Below are 11,897 nucleotides of genomic sequence, written 5' to 3'. Positions count from 1 at the left end.
CCAAACCATTCTATGATTCTATGAAAAGAATGTGAAAACTGCAGGATGAGGGAGATCTATAAAAGTTGGACCTACGAGCCTTGTTTATTTTTTTAAATCAGCACTTGAGCTCAGTGTCTGTTACCTCTTGATTGGTCATGCCCCCATATGGCTTGTCACCAAACGACAGCACCTCCCACATGACAATTCCAAAGCTCCAGACATCACTGGCTGAGGTGAAAATCCGATGAGCAATGGCCTCTGGGGCTGTCCATCGGATGGGAATCTTACCACCCTGTGAAAGAGCAGAGACATAGTCTATCCAGCATGTATCATTGAGCTGCATTTCTCCAGTGCTTTCATGCAAGGAGCTTACAAAGTGGTTCAAAGACTGGGCCCACTTCACTTGAAGTGATGTGTAACCACCCCTGGGGAAATTTCTCAAAGGGAGAGAAACAGTCTTGGAAAGCAAATGAGTTTTAAGCTGTCTGTTCAGCTGAATGCTACACAAAACCACTGCTGTGGGAGCAAGAGCCCAATACCAGTCACAGCCCTACTTTGAATGACACTGGACATTAGAATCACTGAAACTTTCATTGAAAGGGACCTGTAGATGTCTGCAGTACAAACCCCTGATCACACCAGGGCTATCTTCAAAGTTACATTTAGTTAACCGAGCCCAAAAGATCAGACCTCTTTTTCACTCTTCATTTTAAAATCACAATCTCTCAGAAACTCTTAGCAAACAAAATCAACACAGACTTCAGACAGTAAAGTACCAGCTTCTGAATCATCCACACTGTGACTTGCAGTTTTACTACGGGCTTTCCTCAGAGACTTTCCATCCAAATCTTCCCTCAGCCTGGTGCTCCCTATTGTGAAGAAATTCTGCCATTCTCATCTGGCAGAATCCCAATCCCCCTGTCACAAGACTGAGAGATTGTTTTTGCATTACCTTGGTTTCATAGGTTCCCTCTGCATCATTCTCCAATATTCGGGAGAGACCAAAGTCAGACACTTTGCACTGAAGACTGCGTGTTACCAGGATGTTGCGAGCAGCCAGATCCCGGTGCACATAGTTGTGTTCTGAAAGGTAGGTCATGCCAGAGGCTATTCCCTGCAGCATGCTCACAAGCTGCACAGGGCTAAATTTTTCCTCATTCTCCTGAATGGAAGAAGAAGTGAGAGAAGATCCTGGTCAAGTGACATCAATCTGCTTGGTTTCTAGTTACTGGCCTTATCAACTTGTGAAAGCAGGCATTGGTGAACAAGCAAAAAGGCAATGCTCCAGCCCAAAGGACCTGACAGGTTCTCACTAAGGGACTGGTGGTGGTCTCCAGAGTCACCGTGAGGCCCCTGCATTTCAACTACCAAAGACAGTACTCTGGACATTGAGCAAACGGGATGGCATCAAGCTTCTGCTGCTGAGACTGGAAATGTTAGTGAGCAGAAAGTAAGTGGATGTCTGGATCTTATTTCTAGTCTTCTTTTAGGGTCCTAAATCCAGGTCAAGTGCAAGTCCTGGCAGTACACAGGCCTATTACAGATTGCAGTCTCTCACCCGGAGGAAGGTATCCAGCGCTCCATTCTCCATATACTCAGTGATGATCATCATTGGCCTCCCTTGAGGAAGACAAGAAGATGTCAGCCTTTTTGCAATTCTCCTACTCTTGCCTTTCAGTGCTCTCCACATTGCCCCAACACAGAGAACCATATCCAACCCCTGCTAACATCCCCACTCCACTGGCACTGCTGGCTGACCCTACTCCTAAGATGTCCTCCAACGATTCGGTATTCCTCTTTATGTCACACATACAACCTTACAGCATCCCTTACACTATCCCAACTTCTCATCCACTCACCAACCCAAGAAGACCTCTTCTAATACTGCCTCATGACTCTGTTGGAAATCCATACCCATCCTCATTCTCTGCCACAGGCTAACATGACAATGCCTGTCTTCTCCCAGCACAGCCTGACAGCATCCTCTCTAAGAAAGGCCCAAGAAATGCGCCAGTTTCTGCTCTCATTACAGGACTCCCTCCCACACTCTCTTACTTTTGGTGACAACTCCTTCCAAACGCACAATGTTCGGGTGATTGAACTGCCCCATAATTGTTGCTTCGCGCAGAAAGTTCCACCACTGTGAGTCTGAGTACGTTGACTTCAGGGTCTTGATGGCAACCACAATACGTTCTTTCCCTGGGAGCCGCAGGGACCCACGATAGACCTCCCCAAACTCCCCTGAGGACAACCAGAGGCAAAAGGTCACAGACAAACTCAGGAATAGGCAGCAAAATAACAGTGTATGGGAACTGAAAGATGGGGAGAGCGACAAGTAACTCACCCTCTCCAATCACATTCTCCATAGTGACACAAGAGACATCCAGCTCCTTAGTGAATTCCAGCACCCCTCTGCTGGGGTCATCATATGGTTGCAGGTCTACGTAGGGCTTCAACCAGACCTTCTCTATGGTAAAGGGAAACAAAAGAGCAAATTAACCTGTCAACTCTTTGGACAAGCTTTGTAGGGCAAAGCTACAGAAGCAGAGGTGAAGCTGTGGGATTCTGGCAATGGCAGTAAACAAATCTACCAAACACACTGAAGACTAGAGCTGTTTTGGAAAGAGGGAAATTACATCAGAAAATCCATGCCAGTGGCTGGTTTGAAACTACAGTTTCTTTTCATTCCTTCCAACCCATTCCAGGGTTCCCTGGTTCTACCACCCCTTTGAAGCTCACCTCGATCAAAACCTGAAGTATTGTAATCTGGTCGTGCTTGTCTCCGACGAGCCTGCCTGGAACATAAGAAACAGTCATGAAAATAAAATGGTCAGCAGATAGCAAAGAGAAAAGCAAGACTTCCAGGGTGTCTGTCCTAGTTGGTTAGGGACAGAGTTCAGGGTAGCACAGAGCAAAGTGGAACCAGACACTGCACCTACTTGGAAGAGTACAGCTAGCAAGAAAATGTGATGCTTCGTTTACATTTAGAAATGGAGCTTTGTTTCCATTTTCTTCATCCTTCTGCTTGATGAATTATAGATGAATTATAGATGAATTTCTATTTATTTTCTATTTTCTGTACATATTCAGTACAATACCTGATCCTCTTAAAACCAAACAATAGCAGCCTTATAGACATTTAGAAAGGAAGTAGAATTTTGTATCAGGGCAGAGGACCACTGAAGTAATGGGATATGGAAAATGGTTTTAAATTACTGGGTACATGTACTGCCCACATAACTGATCAACAGCTATAAAAATGATTGTACCACAACATTTTTATCCATCTGTCATGATAACAGTATGATAGTGCTGGCTTATAACAAAACTGAGAAATCACCACATTTTCCTCTGTTCTCAGCAGCAAGATTATCTTACAGGCATATAAATCCCTCCAATCCTGCTAATCAAAATTACTTACTGAGACTCATTCCATCTTGCGGCAGCACACTGGTCTTACTCTTTCTTCTCTAACTAACCTCTACTTATCCAATATCCTGTGAGAAATCGGGGCCACCCTCCCTCTCTCAGGCTCCCATAGCTTAGCTGTTCCTACATCTATACCTTTTCAATACCAAAAGTCAATACTTACTTTCGTCGAAAAATCAGAAGTCCCATAAGCAGCCCAATAAATAGTAGAACTCCGAAGATAATAGAGACTATGACTCCACCAGACAGAGCTCCCGTGTCTGCAGAAGCAAAGAGAGAGGCCTTGTCATTTAAAAGAACAAGAACTATTTGTCTGGAATGTAGCATCCAACTTCTACCAGCCAATGGTATTAGGTGAGCTATGGCCATCGGATTTGAGTCCTGTCATACTGTTATTCACATGCGTGGATCCCCTTCTGGTGGGTATCTGGCTGACTCTTATCTACAGTCTTGGTCTTCTAGTTGAGTAATTTATCCCTATGCCTGATTTCCTGCATAAATTCCATGATACTTTCAAAACACGAAGAACAGCTCTTCCTTCCCTCCCACTCCTCTCAAATACTCTTTCAGATCAGTCCCTTCTTCCTCCCCAGTAAGTGATTTAGACTATGGCACAGCCAAGACATGATTTTCCCCAGCAGTCTAACTTGACTGTCTTCTTGTTTATGAAATTAATTTCCCCTCCCCTTTCATCAATATCTGGGGTTGGGCCTTTGCCTAATTACCTTGACAGAAGCCACTGTCTGCTTAGGACTTTTGAAACACCCAAGTATTGACTTATGAACTTGCAGTCTAACATCATATTCCTGCTTTCTCAAAACTAAGCATGGGGTGGTTTCATTTTGTGATTGCCTAGTATTCAGATAGTTTTCACATAACACAGGTTGTCTTCTTCCATTTAGATTCTCAAGCTAAAGCCATCCATTTCCATAGAGTATATCTGAATTCATCAGAGGAAATTGTAAATGATTTCTGTTGGTGAAGTGTATGTTTTTAAACCTTATTTCCCATAACTTAAAAAACTATTTAAAAAAAATACATTAATGAAAGGTGTTAATATCCATATCTAATGAGAATCTAAATTTTTTAATATTTTGCTTAAAGAGATTTAGGAAAGCATCCAGAAAAAAAGAAAACTCCTAAATAAATTGTTTGAATAAATGAGCAGATTTTAAAGCAAGGAACAGCTTGTGTGACACAGATAACCATGTCTGGAAGTGTTTCCTAACATCCAGTCCAATGGTCAGCATCCGTAAAGCCTAATTAACACCTGTTATTCACGCTCAATTTGATGCTGAATCATCCCACTAAAATTATGAAAAATCACCAGCTTAGTTAAGCAGAAATCAAGAGGCAGAGCTAATGTTCTTTTTTTGTTGTTGTTGTTAAAATCAAAAAGTCGAGATTTGGAAGGTGAAATAATATTTTGTATTAAAAAAATAAACAAGCTTTTAGGTACACAGCACTTCTGCAGGAAATTAAGGGATCTAAATTCTCAAATTCAGATTTTAAAAGATTACCTCTCCCTGCAAAGTTTGTACCATTAATATCCCTAGACCATGACAGCTAAACAATGATTCTAGTATTGTCAAAGAACTCCCACCAAATGAAACATTGCTGGCACTTCTTTATAATCCCTTTCATACTCAAAATACCTTTGTCTTAGTATGATGAGGTGATCAACTTTTATTTAAAAAAAAGCAAAATCTTGATGGAAATATTTTCTAACATGTCTTTTTATAATCAAAGCCATCTAAGGTACATGTTAACTTACATATTTTCCACAGAAGCTTTGTGGTACATTGTTCTATTTGTTAAAGATCATTTATATTTACATTAAAGATCACCATCATTTGGCACTGCGATTTTACCAAAAGCTCCAGGTACCAAAAAAAGACCAATCTTTAAGTTCTGTTCCAATCATAGTATCACAACTCCTTATCAGCTTTTACACAGTCAACTTAAATATTTAGTTACATGAAGGTATAGAAAAAGAAAGCCTTTGCCTTCTTCCATGTCCTTATTTCATTACAATAAAACTAGCTTTTCAAAGGCATTATTTCAACAGACATATTTCTAAAATTATCTGTAGAGTCAACAGGAGGATCTCTGAATGTGTGGACTGAAGAGAGCACAAACCCCATTACAGAAAATTTTTTATAAAGGGGAAGTCTCTGGGTAACCCAGAGAAACAGGAGGCTGGATGTGAGGTCTGTATGAGATGTTCTTTGACATAGGAGAAAGGTCTTCCTTGTGGCCTCAATAGCTTGGCCTTCAACACTTTGTGCTCTGGTGGAGAACTTTCTTCAGCAGTACATACCATCTTTTTGGGCAGAGTTACATTCAGGGGCTGGACTACATACAATGGAAATGATAAAGCTGGAAAACATAGTAGTGAGGTCCTTTGAGTTCTCCTTTTCACTGTTAACTTTCACACAAAAGGAGGCATATGGTAATAATTTTGTTAACATTCAAACTTAGAAACATTAGCCAGAATCAAAATGTCTTTCAGGAGAACTAGATGAAGAGCTGGTTAAGTAATTTGCCAGTACAACACACAGTTGTGAATGGGAAAGTACAAGTGGATGTTATATGACAGCAAAGAAAATGTCTCTTTGTTCTACATTTTTACAAAGCAACAGGCTTGGCCATAGTGACAAGGAACTCGGGAGTGTGGTGTCTGTGCCCTACAGCTTGCAGAACACAAAAAGAGATCCGTGTACCATGTGAATATACAATCTGATAGAGAAGTGAGTTTTCTCCCAAATGAGATACCAGTGGTTGCACTTTTACCTGGTGGAAGGGTGCGAAATTCCTGATCTGGGGAGTAGGGCCCAGGCCCAAGTGGTGTGATGGATCTCACACGAAGCAGGTAGGCTGTGTCTGGCTGCAGGTCTGTCAGAGTGACATTTGGCTCAAGAAGGTGCTTCACAGTGTAACGTGCCTCCTCTCCCTGCAGAAATCAAACAGGGTTAATTAACAAAATCACACTGAACAATGAGGATGTTTCCACCTCTTTGGGTGAAAGGGGGAAGAACAAATAAAGCAGCACTCACCTTCTCAAAGAACATGACCTCATACTCCACTGAGGTCCGGCTGCGCTGCCGTGGGGCAAGCCAAGAAACAGAAAGACTACTGTCATCTCTTTGTGTCAGGATAAACTGGGACACTGTCACTGGAGCTGCAGGGGAGAAAACAGAGAAGATCAGGAAGAAACAGAAAAGTAATTCAGACTAGGCCCTCCCTCCACCAGCAGCTCCCCCTTTCCTTCTCTGGTCATACCATGCAACCAGAACTGACTCTCATGGCCACTTCCACCCCCTCATCTTTCTCTTCTGTAGTGAAAGAGAAACAAGGTCTCTGGTTGTATTTAATTGTTTTCCATGAATAGTAGGCTTTGACCCCAACAGTGGAGGTATAACTTTGGCCCTCAAAACAAAACCAGTGTTCCAAGAATTTACATTTAATCCAGCACTGCACTGAAAGTGTTAAACTTGAAATAAAAATGTTAGGATTTTATGCTGTTACAGCAGCGGTAACACAACTATCCCATGTAATTTATAAATGCAACTCCATTTCACAAGGGTACAGTGAAATTCAGTGTTCAAAATATCTCAGCTGACTGCAAATGCACATTGCTCATGAATAAAAAGATAATTCTCAACAGTGAGTCAAGCCTGGTTCTCTCCTTGTCCTTCATCATTACCAGGAAGTAATGAGGTGAGTCAAAAGTAGCTCTGCTTTTCTAGCTCAGAGTTGAGCTGCCCCCCCATAGCATCAGGAAGAGAAGTTGTATTTTGTCACTAACTCAGGACCTGGGGAAAGCACCAAGGGCTGCTGAGCACTGCGATGCCATTTTCTATAATCACATTTCACAGCACTCTGGAAAGTATTCACAGGACAGCCAAACTAGCCTGCTTGAAGCTAAACTACAGAACTGTGTCAAGAACTTGCATGTTTTTAGCATTCTCATTTCTCCATGCTTTCAAAGCTGCTTTTTTTTTCAGTTACAGCACGGTTCCTGTTGTGTTTGGTTGGGGTTTTTTTGCAGTATCCATGTCATGGAAAATATTTCATGCCACAGTCCCTGTTCTTCCTGTCACACAGGTAACAATACTTGGGCTGGACTACATTAGGGTGTGACAGGGAGGGCTTTATCCTCCTCACCTCTGCTAAGTCCTTGGTGGATTCATAGGTCTTGGTGGCTAATGATTACTGCTGCTTTGACTTGCAAGGAATATGACTGATGGACTTTACATGGCAGAGGTAGAGGTACCTTACAGTCCTTATCATACCATACCAACACATGTGGTAGACAGAAGGGGAAGATCGAGGAAACTTAAACATTCACAGAGATTCCTCTTCCTTTTCCTGATGAGCAGGAAGAACTGCTCTCTGCATCTGCTAACCTGCATGTCCAACGGCGACCCAGACAGCTGGAGCAGTTCTCTGTGGAGCAGGTCCCATCCCTGAGACACCATTATGGGCTTCCACAGCAAATGTGTAGTTGGTGTAAGCTTCTAGGCCATCCACATCCACAGCGGGTTTAGTGAGACCAGAAGCACTGGGGGAGAACACCACACCAGCCTCACATGGCTCACACGACAGGAAATGGCAGCGATGACAGAAGACTGTGTAAGTCACGTCCTTTCGTCCACCATGGTCACTGGGTGGCTGCCACCACAGACTCAGCTGCGTGCCAATGAGGGAGAAGCTGACATTGCGGGGAGCTGAGGGAGGTCCTACAAGAAGCATGAAAGAAAGTATTAGATTCCGCTGTTAATACCCAAAGTACTGTAGCAGTTTCCCATCTACTGATGCATTTCGAGTGGAATCCTCTGTCCCCTCAGCATCTCCCTCTCTGATCTCTCATCCTCATTTCCCAACATTTTGTTTCCTCCTACCTCACGGTTCATAGAATAACAGAATTATTTGGGTTGGAAGGGACTTAGAAAGATCACCTAGTCCAACCCTCTGCCATAGGCAGGTGTATCTTTCACTAGATCAGGTTGCTCAAGGTCCTGTCCAACCTGACCTTGAACATTTCCAAACATGTGGCATCCACTTCTCTGGACAACCTGCTCCAGTGTCTCACCACTCTCATCATAAAAAATGTCTTCCATATGTCTCATCTAAATCTACTCTCTTCCAGTGTAAAACCATTGCCCCTTGTCCTTTCACTACAGGCCCTGCTAAAAAGTCTTTCTCCATCTTTCTTATAGGTCCCTTTTATGTATTGAAAGGCCACCATAAGGCCTCCCCAGAGCCTTCTCTTCTCCAGGCTGAACAGCCCCAACTCTTTCAGCCTGTCCTCGTAGGAGAGGTGCTCCAGCCCTCGGATCATTTTTGTGGCCTCCTCTGGACCGACCCTAACAGGTCGATTTCTCTTTTGTACTGGGGACACCAGAGCTGGAGGCAGCACTGCAGGTGGGGTCTCACCAGAGCAGAACAGAGGGAGAGAGTCCCCTCCCTCGACCTGCTGGCCACGTGCTTCTGCTTTTTATGCCGCCCAGGACATGATTGGCCTTCTGGGCTGCGAAGGCACACAGCCAGCTCATGTCCAATTTTCTGCCTACCAGTATCCCTAAGTCCTTCTTTGCAGGGCTGCTCTCAGTAAGTTCATCCCCAGCCTGTATAGATATTGGTTCTTTCTTTCTGTCCCCAACTCACGGGTGCAAGCAATGTTCTGGCCCTCCGAAGGTGCTCGGTAGAAGCCTGCATTGCAGGAACAAGATGTAGCCCCTGACTCATTGGACAAGCTGTTAGGGGGGCACTTCAGGCAGTGTTTAGTCTCCAGGGAGTGACGGTAGAATCCTCGCTGGCAGGCTGTGAAAAGACAAACAAGTCAACATAAGATGAAAAATAAACCAAGATCAACAAGAAGCTTGCTAGTTTTGTTCAGCTTATGGAACGCTCCTTTATCTGCTTGCTTTTCTTCCATTTTCTTAGCTCACAGAAATATTTAGGTTGGAAGGGACCCTTGGGGGTCACCTAGATCAATCATCTTCTCAGAGTAGATAGAGAGGAGATGCAAACTCAGGGTGGCATCAATGTTATGACAGGACTTGTAGACTGAAGAAAAGGGATCTCATTCCTCACAGATGCTGTATGAAAACAAAACCTGGTCAGCCTCAGAGACTTCTTTCAACATAAACCCACACTGGTCCCCACCTTGCCCTTCAAGCTTTCCACACCATAAGTAAAAGCTGTAAAGTCCAAGTCCCTGTATTTGTCCGAGTCCTCGGTTTGCTGACTCCCTATGGGACAGACAGTGGGCTTTTTAGCAGAAGCATCATTTCTGATTTTAAGTGTTGTACCAGAGCATCATCTAGCAGGGCCCTGGGGAATATCTCGATAACCATCAGCACACCTAACAGGATTGAGTGTAACTGGCTATGGAGCCAACACAGACTGCAGCAGAATAGATGCCACGTGCTTTCTATTTCCAGTCCTACGAAAATAAGCAGCCACATCTTTTTCTAAGTATAACATCTGACACTCTATTTTTGCTGCATTACTATTAGCTTGATCTACAGGATCTACACTGGTCTCTCTACCAGTTATCTCAAGGTCAGTGCTTCACCTCTGCAGGTGTGTAGCAAGGAGAAAATGAGGGAGGTCAAAGTAACCTGTGAATCTAATGGTTTACCAGCCTGCGTTCAATGAATCTATCAAATGTTCTTAAACTAAAGAAACAACCAACCTATCACTAATCGGATAATTGAGGAATGCATACTCTAATTTTCTGCCATGGCTACCACCTCGTATTTGGCTTGAGCATTGAGGGAATGACCTTTTTCATATTGCACTGCAATAGCAAAAACGTCCTGTGTAATCCCTCAGATCCCAACGGAGAACAGCCCAAAGCCATCTGCTCAGAAGCCTGACACAAATGGCTTACTGAGGTGGAGCACAGCATAGGAAATGATCCTTTATCCAGAAGATAAAAAAAAAATCCAGCCATTCCTACTATGTGACACACAGGAACATCTGAGGGACCTAAAAAAATTTCTGATAACAAAGGCCAAACAAGACTCCTCACCATCAGTCTCAGGAAGAGTCCTTACCCTCACTGTCCATTGTGATCTCCCTCTAGATGTCACCAGAGAAGTGGCTTCATCTCATTCCTGTTGGTCCCCCTTCTTGCCCTGGGATGGCAAGTAAACTGTCCCATTAACACTGGATGATGTCAACTGGTCTACCAGTTGCATAATAATACCATCACACAACCATAGTGTTTGGGGATACTATGACAGTACACAGGCCAAAAGGTTTTGAGGTAGTTAAACCTGAAGAGCACAGAAAGAAGAAATAATCACAAGAGGTAGGAGCAACCAGTCCCTTCCGATTTCAGGAAATAAGAGAACGACTTAGGAATGAGTCAGTCATTCTGAACTACATACAACTATGTAGTCAATGACAGCAAAGGCTGTTGAAAGAATTAAGAGGCTCAAGTATTGATTGTCACCTGCCTAAAGAGATTTCATTTACATTCAAGGTCAAATAAGCTCCTTCAGAAATAGGCGAGACAAAGAAAAGCTACTTTGACCTGTCACTACAGAAAGCACTTCTCACACTGGAGTGAAGATGAAAGCTTTGGGGCCTCCTGCCATTTTGCTCCAGCCTAAGATTTTAAAATTCCTGACACTGGGTCAGTTTGGGTCACAAAAGCTTTGACAGAAACATGAAAAACAAACCAAGTGCAGGATCACAGACTGGTATAACACAGAGGTTCTGATGTTCCCTGGACAATACTACCTGCCATAAATACAGGATGACATATACACACTCTTATTGTCAGGCTGAGACAATAAGGTGAAAGGTTTGGGAACCTTTCTCAGAGTCACAGAATGGTTTGGGTTGGAAGGGACCTTTAAAGGCCATCCAGTTCCAACCCCCCTGCCATGAGCAGGGACACCTTCCACTAGACCAGGTTGCTCAGAGTTCTGTCCAACCTGGCCTTGAATGTTGCCAGGGATGGGGCTCCTACCACCTCTCTGGGGAACCTCTGCCAGAGTTTCATCACCCTCATTGTAAAAAATTTCATCCTTACATCTAGTCTAAATCTCCCCTCTTTTAGTTTAAAACTTGTCCTTATCATTACAGGCCCTGATAAAAAGTCTGTCCCCATCTTTATAGGCCCCCTTCAAGTATTGAAACACTACAGTAAAGTCTTCTCTTCTCCAGGCGGAACAGCCCCAGCTCTCTCAGCCTGTCCTCACAGCAGAGGTGTTCCCTCCCTCTGACCACTCCTGTGGCCCTTTGCAGGAACCGTTAGCTCTGACCCCAGGAGACCCTCTGTTAGGCCACTGTTCCTCCAGCCCCCAGCCCGCACCAGCCTTACTCAGTGGTGGTGCTGGGGCCTGCAGAGAGGGAACTGCTGGGGTGACATGGGACCAAAGGGACGAACCCAGGAGGTCACCGGGGAGGCAGCACCCCCGGCTCACATCCCCTCAGGAGGGAAGGAGGCACAGGCAGGAGCGGAG

The 11,897-nt window shown here is 44.0% G+C and overlaps 1 protein-coding gene across 1 annotated transcript; it reads right to left on the bottom strand.

Moving 5' to 3' along the window:
• Positions 1 to 124: 124 nt before the first annotated feature.
• On the bottom strand, positions 125 to 10,491 carry EPHA1 (EPH receptor A1; the record flags this gene model as incomplete). Its single annotated transcript, XM_029085489.1, has 12 exons — positions 10,479 to 10,491; positions 9,082 to 9,237; positions 7,821 to 8,153; positions 6,468 to 6,592; positions 6,205 to 6,364; positions 3,575 to 3,671; positions 2,722 to 2,777; positions 2,327 to 2,449; positions 2,038 to 2,223; positions 1,541 to 1,602; positions 935 to 1,144; positions 125 to 274 (listed from the first exon to the last, which is right to left on the bottom strand). Coding segments are annotated over exons 1-12 (1,671 nt in total), but the record flags the coding sequence as incomplete, so codon positions are not given.
• Positions 10,492 to 11,897: the final 1,406 nt, after the last annotated feature.

This window comes from Antrostomus carolinensis, unplaced genomic scaffold, assembly GCF_000700745.2.
Source record: "Antrostomus carolinensis isolate BGI_N321 unplaced genomic scaffold, ASM70074v2 scaffold1836, whole genome shotgun sequence".
NCBI classification, from domain to species: domain Eukaryota; kingdom Metazoa; phylum Chordata; class Aves; order Caprimulgiformes; family Caprimulgidae; genus Antrostomus; species Antrostomus carolinensis.
Note: the sequence above shows the minus strand (reverse complement) of the source record. Positions and strands in the feature narration are given on the sequence as shown.